This window comes from Dama dama, chromosome 9 (genome assembly GCF_033118175.1).
Source record: "Dama dama isolate Ldn47 chromosome 9, ASM3311817v1, whole genome shotgun sequence".
NCBI lineage: Eukaryota > Metazoa > Chordata > Mammalia > Artiodactyla > Cervidae > Dama > Dama dama.
Window position 1 is genome coordinate 74094555 of NC_083689.1, and position 16339 is coordinate 74110893.

Sequence of the window (16339 nt, forward strand, 5' to 3'; positions counted from 1 at the left end):
AATTTATTCTAGCCATGAAAATTGGATTGCTTATGTTTCTATTTTTTGAATCCATGAAAAAGTTGATATGACATAGGAATTCTCTGTCCCTTATAAACTTGGTCAAACTCACCTTTACAATCCATTGGCTTTGTAACTTTAGGGATAAGATTGTTGATTTAGTTTCTAGAATGGTGATTGGTTTATTCAGCTTTGATGAATGATTTTGACTATAGTTGGGTAAATTTTACATTTAAAGGATTTAATTTGGTTTAATATTAATAATATTGATTCCATTGACCATTGTATACATGAGAGCTGCATCCATGAAAACAGAGGGCTCAACACCATTTTATATAAAGGACTTGAGGATCTGGGGGTTTTGGTATTTGCATGAGTCCTGGAACCCATCCCTTGAAGGTACTGAGACAACTGTGTATCCAAAATTGCAGTCTTCTTCATTTCTAGTACTGTTTTCATGGCCTTCTCTTTCTGTCTTCTTTTGGATCAGTTTAATCAGAGGTGAGTTTTTCCCCATTTTTGGCCACACTACAGAATGTGGGAATCTTACTTCTGTGCCTAGGTATAGAATTCATGCCCTTGACATTAGGAGCATGGAGTCTTAACCACTGGACCCCCAAGGAAGTCCCAAGAGGTGAGTTTTCAGTAGGGTTTGAAGATCTCAGTTGTGGTCTTATTGACCTTTCTTTGATTTTTCTCTCATCTTTTTTTCTTTTCTATTTTCTTTAGATTTACATGGTATTTTTTTTAAAGTTTCTTAAGTTGAAATTTTAACTTCTTTTTAATCTTTTTAATAGTAAAAGCTTTAGCTGCATCCTACAAGTTTGCATATATATTTTTATAGTCATTCAGCAGCAGTAAGTATAATTTCCATCATGATTTACTTTTGACCTCCTAAATGACATATTTAGATGTGCATTTTGAAATTTCCATGCATGTTAGGCTTGTTTGGCTGTGCTTTCATTGTTTGTATTTATTAATCTAAATGCATTATTATCAGATAATAAGTTCTTTATGATACTGATTCAAGTTCCTTTGTTATTTAGAATTTGGTCTTTAAATTTTTGGTATATGGTCAGGTGTGTTTGAAAGATTCATATTTAGAATTTGTTTAGAGCAAGATTTTATATATTAGTGTTAACTACATTAGGTCAAGTGTGGTAATTTATTCAAAGGTTGATCTGTGTCTGTTTTGATAGAGTTCTATAAAAACATCATTCTAGAATTGTAATTTTTTCCATTTCTCTTCGTATTCACAGGATGAAAAAGTCCTATCTGATATTTCTGGCCATCATTTTCTTTGTTCTTACCTTTTCCTCTTTCCTACAGCCTGGGAAATTGATAGTTTCCTATATTCCTCTAATTTCTTTCCTTTCCTTTATGTTTAATCTTAAGTTTTTAATACTTGTAAGTATTAAGATACTTTAAGATTTAGGAGGTGCTAAATAAATTAGACTTTTATGGAACCATTTATGGTTGTGTATTTCTTATCCTATTCATACAATGAAGACTTCAGCATAAAATACCTACTGCATAGCCTTTCCTTACCATTACGTCGTTTCTTGCAGTTTTAGCTTTTATTTTCTTTCATGTTCTTGCATATTTCTTTCTTCCTTTAGTGAGGGTCTATAGGTGGTAGACCTTATAGAGTTTATCTAAAAATGTCATTCATTTTTTTTTTTTTTTTTTTACCACAGGCTACTAAGAAGGGACAGAAACATGATATATACAAGTAAGAAGGGGGAGAAAGCAAACATACAGCTGTATTATTTGCCTTTGATTCTTCTGTTTGATAAAAGTAAATCATTTTCTCTTGACTGAATGAATATAGTAATGACCTAGGAGATTTTCGTGGCCTTCTTAGAGAATTAAAATCAGTGTTTCTCCACTGGTTGAGTGGGTGTACTTCCCTTGGGAATCTTTTTATTTATCAGTCCTAAGTGAACTATCACTTAAGTGTAGTGATAGTGTACAAATAGTGTAACGGTTTGCTATTTGGCCTTAAGTCTTTGAAGATAATTGCTCCACTATTTTTTGGTTTCTATTGTTTTATTGCTGTTAATTTTCAGGTAATTTGTCCATAGTCTCTGGCAGATTTTAAGACTGTTTCTTTTATATTGTACAGTTTTACTACCAGGCACTATATCCAGATTTATTTTGTCATTCTCAATGATGACCTCTTCAGTACTTCTCTAGCCATTCTTTCCTTGTTCTTCTATGACTTCTATTATGTGGCTGTTGGAGTCATGTATGCCAAATATCATTCCTCTTGATTACATTTTCATATTTATGTGGCGTTCTGTATGAGTACACAATACTTTACAATTTTGGTAGTTTACTCTCAGCCAGTCTCCAGTCTAGAGTGAATTCCACAAATTGCATTTTTAGTTTCAGTGACAAGCTTTTTGCATTTTCAAGAGTTCTAAATATTTCCTTAGCTTGGTTCAGTTCTTAGTATTAAAATTATGACTGCCTTCTTCACAGTTTCTGATAAAACTAAGTGGTTTCTCTGGTGGTTCTGAAAGAAATTTATTTAAGCTTGACTAGGCCTTTTTGTTTTTATCACTTTGTTCTATCTGTCATGGCGTGGATGGGAACTCTGTGACCTGGAAGCCCCCTTGGGTGGCTGTTACCAGCCACTGCTTGGTCTAGCCTGTGACAGTAGGGGGAAGGGAGGGAGTTCCACTGTAGAAGGTTGGGAATACCCTGAACCTACTTAGGGAAGTTTCTAAACATTTAATACAAATGCTTTCAGAAAGATTTTGGTCTTTGCCAAGCTGAAATGGTTCTTTCCGTAAAGTGGTCTCCCTGCACCCATCAATCTTACCTCGTCACACTATTGGCACAGAGGTTAAAAGGTCAAGAGTCAGCCAGCTAGGGTTTAGGCTTGCTTCTGTCTTGCACTGCTTGGGGAAAGTTTAACCTCTTTATACTCATTTCTGTATCTATAAAATGGGAATTAGAAAAAATACCTAACACATGCATATGTTGCAAAATGATGTCCACAATAAATTCAGTAAACATCCATCACTTTGCAATACAGTTGACTCTTGAACAACACAGGTTTGAACAGCATAAGTTCACTTATACACAGATTTTTTTCCCACTAAATACATATTACACTACTGCATGATACACTGTTGCTTGAATCTGTGGATATGGAACTTCAGATATGGTGGGACAACTGTAAAGTTACACGTGGATTTTCCCGTGTGGAGGACTGGTGCTCCTAAACCCTAAATTGTTCAAGGATCAACTGTGTACATCAAGCTTAAACTTATACAGTGCTCTGTGTCAATCATACCTCAACAAAACAAAACAAAAATTCTATCTAAAAGGCTTTGGGAAGTTAAGTAAGAAAGTACATTAAAATCATACATATGTGTACCTGGCATGTGATTTTAAGCTCTATATTTTTTATAATTATCCTTGACTAGTCAAATTTAATAAGAAAGCGATACCATTTTGGATTACTAAAAAGTGATATTTGGACATACTTGAGATATACTTATGTGGAGACAGTCTTCTAATCTTTTACCCCCAAATTAAATGGACAGCACACCTCCCTAACATTGCCTCAAGTATGGTCAGTCAAATGTTTTCCTTGTCTCTCAAACACCCGTGAATTTTGAAATCGAAAGTACCTGTTTTGGCAATATACTGCCTCAGTGTATTATGTGTCTTAGTTTTTTCATCCTGACTAGATGGTGAGCAAGTTAAGCCAGCAATTTTATCTTCTCTACTTCTTTATCCCTGTCAAAGTGGACCATAGGTATGAGTTCAGCATGTGTGTATTCAGTGGATCAATGATACAGAGAGAAGCAGCTCAAATCTGAATGCAGCCGATGGACAGGAACACAATTTTTAGGCCCAAAGAGCTTGGGGGCACTTACCCAGGTCTTCATTTCCATTGCCTGGTGCAAGAGGATTGTGGCAAGGGAGATGGTGTTGACGGGTGTCCCAAAGGTAAAAACGTCGATATCAGAGTCCTTGTAGGTCTGCAGAGTAGGAACGAACAGGCACTGTCAGCTGTGCCCATGGACTGAAGGCCTTGGTTTGGACAAGTGATTGTAAAGCGTCAGTGAAGGCAGGTGTCAAGGGAGGGGAAGGAACGGGGAGAAGCTGTCCAGCTACCGTCATGTGGAACTGACTGCAGGGACAGACAGGAGGAGGAGTGAGTTGATAGGACAAAACTCTTCAAAATGCATTTGCAAAGGAAGCCACGAAGAGTATCCCAGAGCTTTGCAGAATGAGTAAACAAGAAATTGAGTACCTACCAGGCACAATGCCAACTGCTAAAGATACTCTTGTGTCCACTTTCAAGGAGTTTAGAGTCTCCTAGGCAGGAGTGGTACAGTTTAAGGGTGTAAATGCTAAAGTGGAAGCAAGTACAAGGCACTTTGGGAGTAGAGATGAGAAATCAGCTGACTGTAGTAAGAGGAATTGTTTTCTTGAAAAGAGAGAGAAAAGGCAGATCAGGCAGAGGCCAGAACGGAGGGTGAAAACTCCAAATCATCCTAGATGGAATAGTCCTAAATGGTAAGTCTGTTGATCACATAGTAAGGGCAAAAGAGGCCTGACTAGGAAGGGTATTATAAACCAGAAAATTCTGAGAAAACACAAAATGTTTGCAGCCTCATCACCCATCATGTTGCTGTTTGCAAAAGAATGTGATCCAGAGACTAGGCAGACACCACTGTTTTCCTGGCACAAATTACTCCACATTTGAGCTCCTTGTCTGGGAAGAATACAGATATCCTATGCTACATACATTCTCACTCTTTAAACTGGGGAACCAAATTGAGATGGGGCTGGTATCCTGTGCTCTCGGTATTCCTGTTTTATTTCAGATAAGGCAGTAACCCTTATTGTCAGAACTTGGAAGCACAAATGTAAATACAAATCAAGAGGTATAAACTCAGACACCTTCACTGTTCAAGTAAGAAGCAGTAAATGAGTGAGTGAAGATGGCTAGGCATGACACACAAGGGCGTGGTGGGGACTATGACAGACGAGAGAACAGGTGCCCTATTTAAGCAGGGTGGTGAGTCAGCTCTGGATTTTTGCCATGACCCAGTGTAATAACCACTTTTAGTTTTTTGGAAGCTGGCAGAAATTAAGATGTTTTGGTAAAGTATTCTGACTTTCTGAATATGCTGGGTAGAATGGAGTCTGCAGGCCTCCGATTTGGAGCCTCTGCTCTGAAGTGTCCAGAAAGATACTATTTGTCTGGGATTTCATATTAACGGGGCCAGTTCTCCCCTGCTGTTTGGATGGATAGAATGGGACCACACAACTTACCAAGTAGGGGATAAAGAAACAGACGAGGCTCTGGTAGAACGCATCCACCATGGAGATCCAGAAAGTCAGCAGGTTATAGCACTGCCAGGAAAGAACACATCGACAGTTAGCACCATCCAAGCAAGCCTCTATTCCTTGTAAGCACCTTTCTTGTGTGTGGCTGGGCCAGACAACATGGCACTTACAATGTTTCTTACCCTAGAGGCGATACAATGGAATGATCCAGAGCACAGACCTGGGAGTGACAGGACCTCAAGTCAAGTTCCAGGCCTGTGTGACCTTAGTGAAAGTCACTAAACTGCTTTGGGAATTGTTTCTTCTTCTTCCATAAGAAGTAGATAAAAAGAGCACCGGCTAGGTTTCCTTGAGTTTCAAGAGGTCTAAATATAACTGTGCTTTGGTGCCTAGAAGGGGCTCGGCTGCTAATGATCGTTAGTACTAGTGCTGATACAAACTTGGTAAGTTTAGAGATTCTGAATAGCATCTGAAATGGAGCTCTCAATCACGGCCCAGGATTACAAATTCCCAAGAGACAGTTCAGTGGCTTCGGAGATGAGCTTTCTCATTTTGTGTTTCCTTCCCTGGGAACAGTGAAACCATTTACAGTGTGTGTTTCTACTACATTAACTTCTTTTAATGTTAGATACTCAAGGAATACATTCTGCAGCCAGGTCACCTATGGGAAGGGGACAATGAGAAGGGCCCAGGATGTCGTGTGTCATCTCCACATCTCCCTCGCCTGAAGTGCTGGGGTTGCTAAGTTGCTCTCTATCTGTCTTTGGGTGGGTATGGGGCTTGGTTCTTCACTGGTTGTCCACAAAGTTTCACTAGCTCTCAAGCACCACGTCTGGCTTTACCCTCCTTATCTGAGGTGTAGAGCTACCCTCGTACATAGCGACATCCCTTTTCCCAGAGCTCCTCCTTTGAGGCCATCAGGTTCCCTCTCTGCCCCTGCATCCAGGTTCCCAGCCTGTCTGTGCTGGTCAGACTGCCTGCTGTGGGACCTTTCCAAATCATTTATGGCATCATTCTGGCCTCTGTGCCTTCTAAGAAATATTTTGATGGCTTTTAGCCTCATGGATTCCCAAACCAAGCCTTGGGCATTCTGTTGAAGGCCTATAAAGATCAGGTAAAAGTGATGCAGTCTTTCTGTAAGCCCTCTTCCCCTTTAACTAGCACAGGCCCATATTAATGTGTGATATAATTAAGAAATAACTAAAAAGAAAAATATCCACTAGTTTGGTCCATCACCTTCAACAGCAGACTTCCTGGGTCACATGGGAGGTAAGTGGCAGAGTGGTGACCAGAACACAGGATTTCCGGCCCAGCACTCCTTCTCTGACACCTCCAGGGAGGAGCTGAAGGCCACCTCCCAGTCCCGCTGCCTACCCGACCCCCTTACCTCGGAGTTCTGGCCACTCTTGTACAATTCGGGCAACGCCAGGAGTGTTTCCATAGAGATGTCTTTATCGAGGACCCCAAAGACAAGAGGAGGCAAGGAAGTGAAGAAGAGGTTGAAGAAGATCAGCTGCCAGTAGTCAATCATGGTGGAGCCAGAGAAACCGCAGAAGAACTGGTACCAGAAGAGCAAGTTGACGTAGCACTGTGGGCAGAGAGCATGGCCTTGTGAGGGCCCGAGGGCAGCCATCACCAGACGCTGCTTAGGAGCTCTGACAAATAACTGCTCGGACTTGGAGTTTCAATTCCCTCACTTGTTACATGCAGGGTTGCCTAAGGATTGGAGGTAATTTCCATCCTTAGATTCTGCTATTACTATTAAGTACTAACCTTCTTTAGGATCTGAAGGGAAGTCTATCAACTTGTAAAGTATACTATGGTGGTTTTTGGAGGCAGGGAGGATGGGCTTTGAATCCTCAGTTCTGTCATGTACTAGCTGTGTAACCTAAGACAAACTGTCTAACCTTTCTGCCTGTCATCTTGCCACCTTTCATATGGGAATAGTAGTATATAGACCATGGCCCGTGACACCAAAAGGCAGTAAGTAGTTATGATTAGCAGTGCAGTAAGAGGAAAGATTTGACTGTGGGCAGGATGGCTGGTGGGAGGAGGATTTCATGAGGAGGTTGACCTCCAAACCCTTTCCTAATGGTCTCACAACTCAGAGGGTGAAGAATAAAATCTTACGCTGAAGTGTTGCTTTATGCTTTCTAAAGATCTTTTCACTCAAGACCTGCTTACTAGAGAAGGGCTGGGTCACAGTTATTGTCTAACATATTGTGATGTGGTTTGGTGACTTGACCAAGGTCACGATAGCAGCTGGTCCTGGCATTAGAACTAGAACTCTGCTCCATGTGGCTGAGGCACAGAGGGGTAAAGGGATTTTAATGTAAGGAATCATTCAGTAGGTTTGTGTTCAAGCTAGTATTCTCATCTCCTAACTACTGGGCCAGCGTTACTTTTAAGAAGCTCTCTGTTTGTTATTATACTACTACAGGTAATATTAACATTCATATTATTAATACTACAATTATTATTTGAGCATCTGTTTGTGATGGGTGTGTGGTAACAGTATATTAGTATACAGCACATTAGGTGGCGCAGTGGTAAAGTATCCACCTGCCAATGCAGGAGACGAAAGAGACGGGTTCAATCCTTGGGTTGGAAAGATTCCCTGGAGAAGGAAATGGCAACTCATTTCAGTATTCTTGCTTGGAAAATTCCACAGAGGAGCCTGGCTTGGTACTGTCCATGGGGTCATAAAGAGTTGGACATGACTGAGCACACACACAGCACATTAGTAGATATGCAATATACTTAATTTGTCCCAACAACCTAGCAAGATAATGTTATTGCCAATAACAGTACTATATTATGTATTATTAAATAATATTTAACATTACCTGCAGACGAGGAATCTGAGGCTCTGAGAAACTCACTTATCCCTTATCCATGTTCAGAGCTAGGAAGTACACAACTGGCCCCTGAGTTTTCAAAGCTTCTTCCTCAACCACTCCAAGCCCTCTTAGTGCATTATCCAAAGATGAAACTAACAATGCTGACCCAGATTCTTCCATCCAAGAAGCTCCATCCTTTGGCTTTTCTGCCCAGATGACTAGTGGGGAGTCTGAAAGAGACCCTGGCACTCTTAGACACCCTGGACCTTGCATTTCTCTCTCTGAGGGCTGGGGTCCCCTCCATTGCCGCTCCGGGGCTTCAGGTCACCTCTTCCCACTCTAGTCCCATGATGCTGAAAGGGCTTTTCTGCTATGAGTTTTGATGAAGTTATTTCTCAGAGAAGGAGGTTTGGGAAGGAGAGGGCTCAATCTGTTTCCTGGGCAGACGCTGAGTTCCCAAAACAACATCAACCACTTATGCCCTTGACAGGGTGGCTTTAAGAAGAACCAAAGTGGTAAAGTCTTGATACTAGTGTTTAGCAATCACATGAGGCTTTGGTTTTTGTTTTTTGGCCCTTTGAACACCTTCTCTTGCTTCTCCCTCTCCAGCTGACTGAGAAAGACACCCACTGTTAGCTCCATGTACACACAGGTGGCTTGAATGGCTCAGATGGGGTGACTGACTACACTAAAGTCCCTCGGCCAGTTGGGGCTGGAATTGTGACTTGAGGTTGTAGAATCTTAGGATGCCTGGGCTGGAAGTGACCCATCTACAGACAAGGCCAAGAATAGCAATGGCAGCAATAACAACAGAGACTCCTAAAGCACTTCCTAGGTGCCAGGCTCTGTACTGACCCATTCAGTCCACTTACATGCCTTATGAGGCAGTCACTGCTATCCTTATTTTATAATTGAGGAAACTGAGCTTCAGAGAGGTCAAGCCATGGGACTAGGGTTACAGACTAGTGAATAGCAAAGCTGGAATCGAGACCTAGATGTTCAGGCTAAACAATATGCTGCTAAACAACCAGTGGATCACTGAAGAAATCAAAGAGGAAATACATATGTAGAGACAAATGACGACAAAAACACGATGATACAAATCCTATGGGATGTAGCAAAAGCAGTTCTAAGAGGGAAGTTTATAGCAATACAATCTTATCTTGGGCTTCTAAGCTGGTGCAGTGGTAAAGAATCTGCCTACCAATGTAGGAGACGTGGGTTCAATCCCTGGGTTGGTAAGATTCCTGGGAGTAGGAAATGTATTCATTTCCACTCCAGTATTCTTGCTTGGGAAATCCCATGGACAGAGGAGCCTGGTGGGCCACAGTCAATGGGGTCCCAAAGAGTTGGACACGACTGAGCACAAACATACACACACAATCTTACCTCAAGAAAAATCACGAACAACCCAACTTTGTCTAAAGCAACTAGAGCAAGAACAACAAACAAAACCCAAGGATAATAAAAGGAAAGAAATCTTAAAGATTAGAGTAGAAATAATGAAATTGAGATGAAAACAATAAAAAAAGATCAATGAAACTAAAAGCTTGTTCTTTGAAAAGATAAAAAAAAAATTGATAAACCTTTAGCCAGACTCCCAAGAAAAAGGAGGGCTCAAATCAATAAAATTAGAAATGAAAAAGGATACATGTTACAACAGACACCACAGAAACACAAAGGATCATAGAAGACTCCTATAAGCAACTATATGCCAATAAAATGGACAAATTCTTAGAAAGGTACAGGTTCCTAAGATGGCTTCACAGGCAAATCGTATCAAACATTTAGAGAAAAGCTAACACTTATCCTTCTGAACCTGTTCCAAACAATTGGAACACTCCCAAACTCATTCTATGAGACCACCATTACTCTGATACCAAAATCAGACAAAGATACCACCCACACAAATTACAGGCCAGTATCACTGATGAACATAGATGCAAAAATCCTCAACAAGAGACTAGCAAACCAAATCCAACAACACATTAAAAGGATTGTGCACCATTATCAATTGGGATTTATTCCAGGAAAGCAAGGATTTTTCAAGATCTGCAAATCAGTGCATTATAGCATATTAACAAACCAAAGAATAAAAATCATATGATCATCTCAATAGATGCAGAAAAGCTTTTGACAAAATTCAACATCCATTTATGATAAAAATTCTCCAGAAAGTGGGACTAGAAGGAACATACCTCAACATAAACCCACACAACTATGGTCAACCTATGACAGAAATCTGCAAGAGCATACAATGGAGAGAAGACAGTCTAATAAGTGGTGCTGGGAAAACTGGACATCCTTTTACATAAGGATGAAACTAGAACATTCTCTAATACCATATTCAAAAATAAACTCAAAATGGTTTAAAGACTTAAATATAAAACATAACACCATAAAACTCCTAGAAGAGAACATAGGCAAAGCATTTTTTGACATAAATCATACCCATGTTTTCTTAGGTCAAGGCACTAGAAATAAAAGCAAAACTAAACAACTGGGACCTAATCAAACTTATAGGCTTTTGTATGGTAAAGGAAACCATAAAATGAAAAGACAACCTATGAACTGAAAGAAAATATTGCAAATGAAGCAACCAACAGGGGATTAATCTCCAAAATACACAAATACATGAAACTCAATATATGTCAAAAAACAAACCACCCAGTCAAAAAATTGGCAGATATAAATAGACATTTCTCCAAAGAAGACATACAGATGGTCAAAAAGCACATGAAAATATGCTCAACATCAAGTAGTTATTAAAGAAATGCAAGTCAAAACTATAATAAGCTATCACCTTATAGCAGTGACTGAGCAACTTCACTTTCATTTCATAGCAGTCAGAATGGCCATCATCAAAAAGTCTACAAACAATAAATGCTGGAGAGGGTGTGGAGAAAAGGGAACCTCCAACACTGTTGGTGAGCATGTAAATCAGTACAATTGTTATGGGGAACAGTATGGAGGTTCCTTAAAAAACTAAAAATAGAGCTTACTGTATGATTCAGCAATCCAACTCCTGGGTATACATCCAGAGAAAATAACTTGAAAAGATACATGCACTCAATATTCATTGCAGCACTATTTACAATAGCCAAGACAAGGAAGCAACCTTAATGTCCATCAACAGATGAATGGATATAGAAGATGAGGTATGTATATACAATGGAATGTTTCCTCAGCCATAAAAACAATGATATAATGCCATTTGCGGCAACATGGACCTAGAGATAATCGTACTAAGTAAAGTCAGAGAGAAAGATAAATATCATATAGTAATATCATTTATATGTGGAACCTAAAAAATGATATAAATGAACTTATTTATAAAAGAGAAATAGACCTATGGATTTTGGAAACAAATGAAAGGTTATCAAAGGGGAAAGGTGGGGGTAGTTTGGGATTAACATCTACACCCTATATAAAATCCATAATCAACAAGGACCTACAGTATAGCACAGGGAACTCTGCTCAATAGTCAGTAATATATACTAGAAAATTTGGGAAGGAGTAGATAGGATATATGCATATGTCTGAATCACTGTTGTACAACAGAAACTAATGACATAAATTTACATTTATAAACATAATTTAAAATTGTAAACATTATAAATCAACTATACTCTAAATAAAAAATAAAAAGAAATAATCTAATATAAAAAACTGAAGCTGTATTAAATCTAAAAATAAAAAAAAAATACAAGATTTCTGACCTTTGGTCTTGGACTTTTACCACCACATCATTTTAACTGCTCCACCAGGGATTTTCAATTAGAGACATATGTACAGTACACCCATGTAGCTCAGTGGTAAAGTATCCACCTGCCAATGCAGGAGACATGGGTTCGATCCCTGGTTGGGAAGATCCCTTGGAGTGGGAAATGGCAGCCCACTCCAGTATTCTTGCCTGGGAAATCCCACGGACAGAGGAGCCTGGCGGGCTACAGTCCTTGGGGTCATAAAGAGTCCAACACAACTGAGCACACGTGCCCGTCTGCACAATACACCAGCGCTACGACCGTGTTGTTCACGGACCTGTGTTGCCCAGGAATGTCTGTTACTGGTCCATAAGAAAACATTGAAAGTCAGCTTTTAGAAACTTATATAAGCAATCTGACAGAGTAGTTCATGCATGTTGAATGTAGTAAACAATTTGAACGTGTTTAAAAAGATAATTGGCATCTTATCCCAGGTTACAGGTGTGACCAAACTCCTCCCTTTATGGCTCCTGATCACACTCTCATACTTCCTTTATAACTTCCTTACTGCCTTGTGTTTTTTACTGAAAGTCACTTACACTTGGTTTTGGAATTAGATATAACATACGTTATAAAATGATGAGTAAACTTTCTGAAATATTTCCTGTAAGGACTCAGGTTATCAAACATCTCCTCCTTGGTCGGGGAATGGAGTAACTCATGGTTGAATCTTCTCTTTCAGGCAATAGCTTAAATGCTATTTTCTTCTGGATTGATTAGGTCAAAGTCTTCTGGCAATATGTTCATGGTACCCTGATCTTCCTCTAGGGTAGATGCACCAAGAAAATGTTTTAAAAGTTTTCATTTCTTTCCCCCTGTCCCAGTGCTTGTCAGGCCTTAAGGCTTGTCGGGCTTGTCTGTGCTTGTCATACGGATCACCCAGGGATCTTTCTGACAATGCAGATTCCAAGGTAGTGGGCCTGGAGTGCAGCCCAAGGATCCCATTTCTAACAAGCATCAATATGATGCTAATGCTGCTGATCCAAGAACCACATTTTGAGAAGATTTATTGAAACCATTCAGCACAAGTCCAGCCATAAATACAGTGTTGCTGGGACACAGCACAGTGGTTCACTTGCATATTGTCTACAGCAGCTGGAGTGGAGCTGAGTGGGTGCGACAAAGTGACAGAGGCTGTACTCCCACAAAGCAGAAAATATTGATGATTAGACCCTTTGTAGAAAAAGTTTGCTAAGCCCCGGTTTAGACCATACACCTCATGACAGCAGGGAACATGTCTGTCTAGATGTCTGCTCCATATCCAGTGCCTGATACTGTTCCCGACACAGCAGCTGTTCAATAATTATCTGAATAAACGAATTACATCTTGATGGTTCTATTGTCCTAACACCCAACCTAGAGTTTGAACATGAACGTATGTTTCCTTCCCCCACAGGCCATGTTAGGACCTTGCTTGGTTCTACCTGCTCTGCCTGGCTGAAATCTCTGCACCTCGAGGGGAGAGCACTGAACTCTGCGATGTCAGACGGCACGGCTGAGATTGGGTGCCTGCCTTTCCTCCCAAGAAGCTACAGTGCATAATTAATTCATTGTTCACATTTCAGAGCAGGCAGGGTTTTAATCCCCTCTGAAATTGGTTTCGGATGTGGAAGTCATAGTCCTCCACCCTCTAATTGCAAAGGGGAGATAATACGGCATCGGTATTGAAATTTTGAGCACGGCATCGGGCTGGAAATAAATATCATTTAAGCTTTGAAAGCATGGCTGGCTGGAAACGTTTCCTTTTCTATTTCACAAATTTAATGCAAAGAAGTTGTGCTTATTCAAAAGAATGATTCTTTTGGAGACAAGGAGAAAAAAAACATTAAATGGGGGCATTTTAAATTCTAAATAAGCAGTCTTTCAAGTCAGAGACTTGTTTGCATAGACTTGTTGAAATCATGGTGCCATCCAGTTTCTCAAATTTACATTATTAGTTGTCATGCTGCTTATTTACATATACATTGAACTCTGCACAGAAATGCTTATTCCTGAGTCAGGGTAACTATGACGGTGCCTGAACGCAGGCCTGGGAGAACAGATATATGCCATTTTGTAACTTCTATTGGCCTGATACGTTTCCCTTCCATCACTCTGGTCTTAATCCTCCCTTTTTCCTTATGCAAACAGGATTCTATTTGGAGTCTCCTGGGGATTATTTAAAGGTCCCTGAACTGGATAATGGGAAACACAGGCCCTGTTCCCTCACTTAGTAAGGCAGTGCTCTGGCTTCTTCCTATGCCCATTGTTAATCAAATGCTTTGCAAACAACAACCTCTGGGAGTTTTAATACCTCAGATGGTGTGTGCCTGCTTTGGGCCCTTATCAACAAGACAGAAATACACATCTTTTAGAGAAACAATAATAGCTCATAATGACTATTTATATAGTGCTACATGCTACCTAAAGCTCTGATGATAAAGCCTCTTGATAATGCTCTCTGAGGACAGCGAGAGTCCTAGTCTCCCTGCATTACTGATGAGGGAATCAAGGCTCAGAGAAGTTAAGTAACTCTTTCAAGTTCACACAGCATATTAGAGTCAGGCCAGACTAAAGCCCAGATGATCACTGTACTCTAAGTATTTTTGCAAATAGACATTTTAAAAAAAAAATTATTTTTGGCTGTACTGCTCAGTACGTGGGATCTCAGTTCCTTGATCAGGGACTGAACCCATGTTCTCTGCATTGGAAGTGCAGAGTTTTAATCACTGGACCACTAAGAAAATTACAAGTCCTGGCTGGGAAGGCTGGCAATGCTGAAGTAATACGTAGGGTCTTGGGTAGAAGCCCAGGATTCCAGTCCTAAACCTTTCTCTTCACTCTCCCAAGAGGCAGAATGGGGCTCTTGCATTCGTCTGTCTCTATCTGGGGAGGAAACCTAAGCTACAAGACACACTAGCTGATCTTCAAATCCTTCCTCCTTGCAGTCAGAAAACAAAGCTCAATTATGGAGTCCCTCTGAGAGTAACAGCAGTACCAATGATAAAAAAGAATGGCTAATATTTTAGAGGGTGATCACTACATGCCAATCACTTTCTACACAAGCTGTATTTTCATCTTTATAGCAAGTATATGAGAAAGTTACTATCACCATCCCTATTTTTCAGACGGGGAAATGAATGTATGAAGCCATTACCGAATACAGGAACCTCTATTTGAATCAAATCTGATCTGACTCCAGAGTCCATGCTTGGGACTACTCACAGTACTGCCTATGTGCCACATGCTTTCCAGACAGCATTGCTAGTCTTCGCAATAACCTCACTGAATAGTACTAGCCCCATTTTATCAAAGAAGAAATTGAGGCCCAGAGAACTGAATTGTCTTGCCAAAGGTTCCCTGGTGGCTCAGATGGTAAAGTGTCTGCCTGCAGTGAGGCAGACCTGGGTTCGATCCTTGGGTCAGGAAGATCTCCTGGAGAAGGAAATGGCAAGCCACTCCAGTACTCTTGCCTGGAAAATCCCATGGATGGAGGGGCCTGGTAGGTCTCAGTTCATGGGGTTTCAGAGGGTCGAATATGACTCCATAAGTACAAGGTCACTGAGCTGGTAAGGGACAGTTGCAGGATTCAAAATCCAGGTCAGCCTGACTCATTCCCTTCTGCTGAGATGCTTTGTCTGCCTGGGTGGGAGGGAGGTTGCAGCCGGGCTACTTACCACGTTCTTGTAGAAGTAGTATACCACCATCCTGGCCAGGCGCGAGTAACACCAGTGGCCATGTACAAGCAGCAGCTTCTTGAGGTGTCTGAAGCGGGAGATGGCAAAGTCGCTGGACATGACAGCCTGAGAGGCAGAGCAGACATATCAGCTTCCTTCCACGGCTGCTAATGGGCCAAAGAGGCTCCCCTGAGGGTGCGCTCTGTTCTAAGGTCTGCAGTAGGTGAGGCCTGAAAGACCCTTTGTCACATACAGCACCCTTGAGTGACTTTTTAGACTCTGACACCCCACCCTCTCCTTTGGGAGATCCGGATCTCACTGGAATCCAAGGAGGGTGGTCAGAAGGGGCCAGTGTTCTGGTCTGGCTCTTCCCCTCCTTTCACTTATCCAACAAGCATCTCCCGTGAACCAGTGTGTGTTAAGCACCATGCTAGGCATGTGATGGTTGCCCAGAGACTGGGGGCTTCTGTGCAAATTATCCTCAAACTTCTCAATGCCATTGGCCACCTCCCGAGGCAGGCCTTCCACCCCAGTCTCAGGTGGAGCTGCTGGTTGGATAGCTGTCCCTTTCTGCAGAGCCAAAATGTGTCTTCTGCCCTTGGGATGACTCAGAACTAGGACCAGTTCATATTACTTTTCAGAGTAGGAGATTTGGACATGCCTGGTTATAAATCCTAGTCAGAGTCTTGGTCGAGGTGTTTAACCTCTCTCAGCCTCAGTTTTCTCATCAGAAAAAAGTGGAATAACAATCCCTGACACACAG

At 41.0% G+C, this 16339-nt stretch overlaps 1 protein-coding gene across 7 annotated transcripts in view; it reads right to left on the reverse strand.

Moving 5' to 3' along the window:
* Positions 1 to 16339, reverse strand: part of ATP10B (ATPase phospholipid transporting 10B (putative)) — a 358643-nt gene that overhangs the window by 14069 nt on the left and 328235 nt on the right. For all 7 annotated transcript variants that reach the window (XM_061151886.1, XM_061151889.1, XM_061151887.1 and 4 more), the window contains 4 exons: positions 15577 to 15702; positions 6704 to 6904; positions 5302 to 5382; positions 3894 to 3998 (listed from right to left, as the gene is read on the reverse strand). In XM_061151886.1, coding sequence (XP_061007869.1) covers positions 3894 to 3998; positions 5302 to 5382; positions 6704 to 6904; positions 15577 to 15702 — 513 coding nt within the window. The remainder of the gene's footprint in view (positions 1 to 3893; positions 3999 to 5301; positions 5383 to 6703; positions 6905 to 15576; positions 15703 to 16339) is intronic.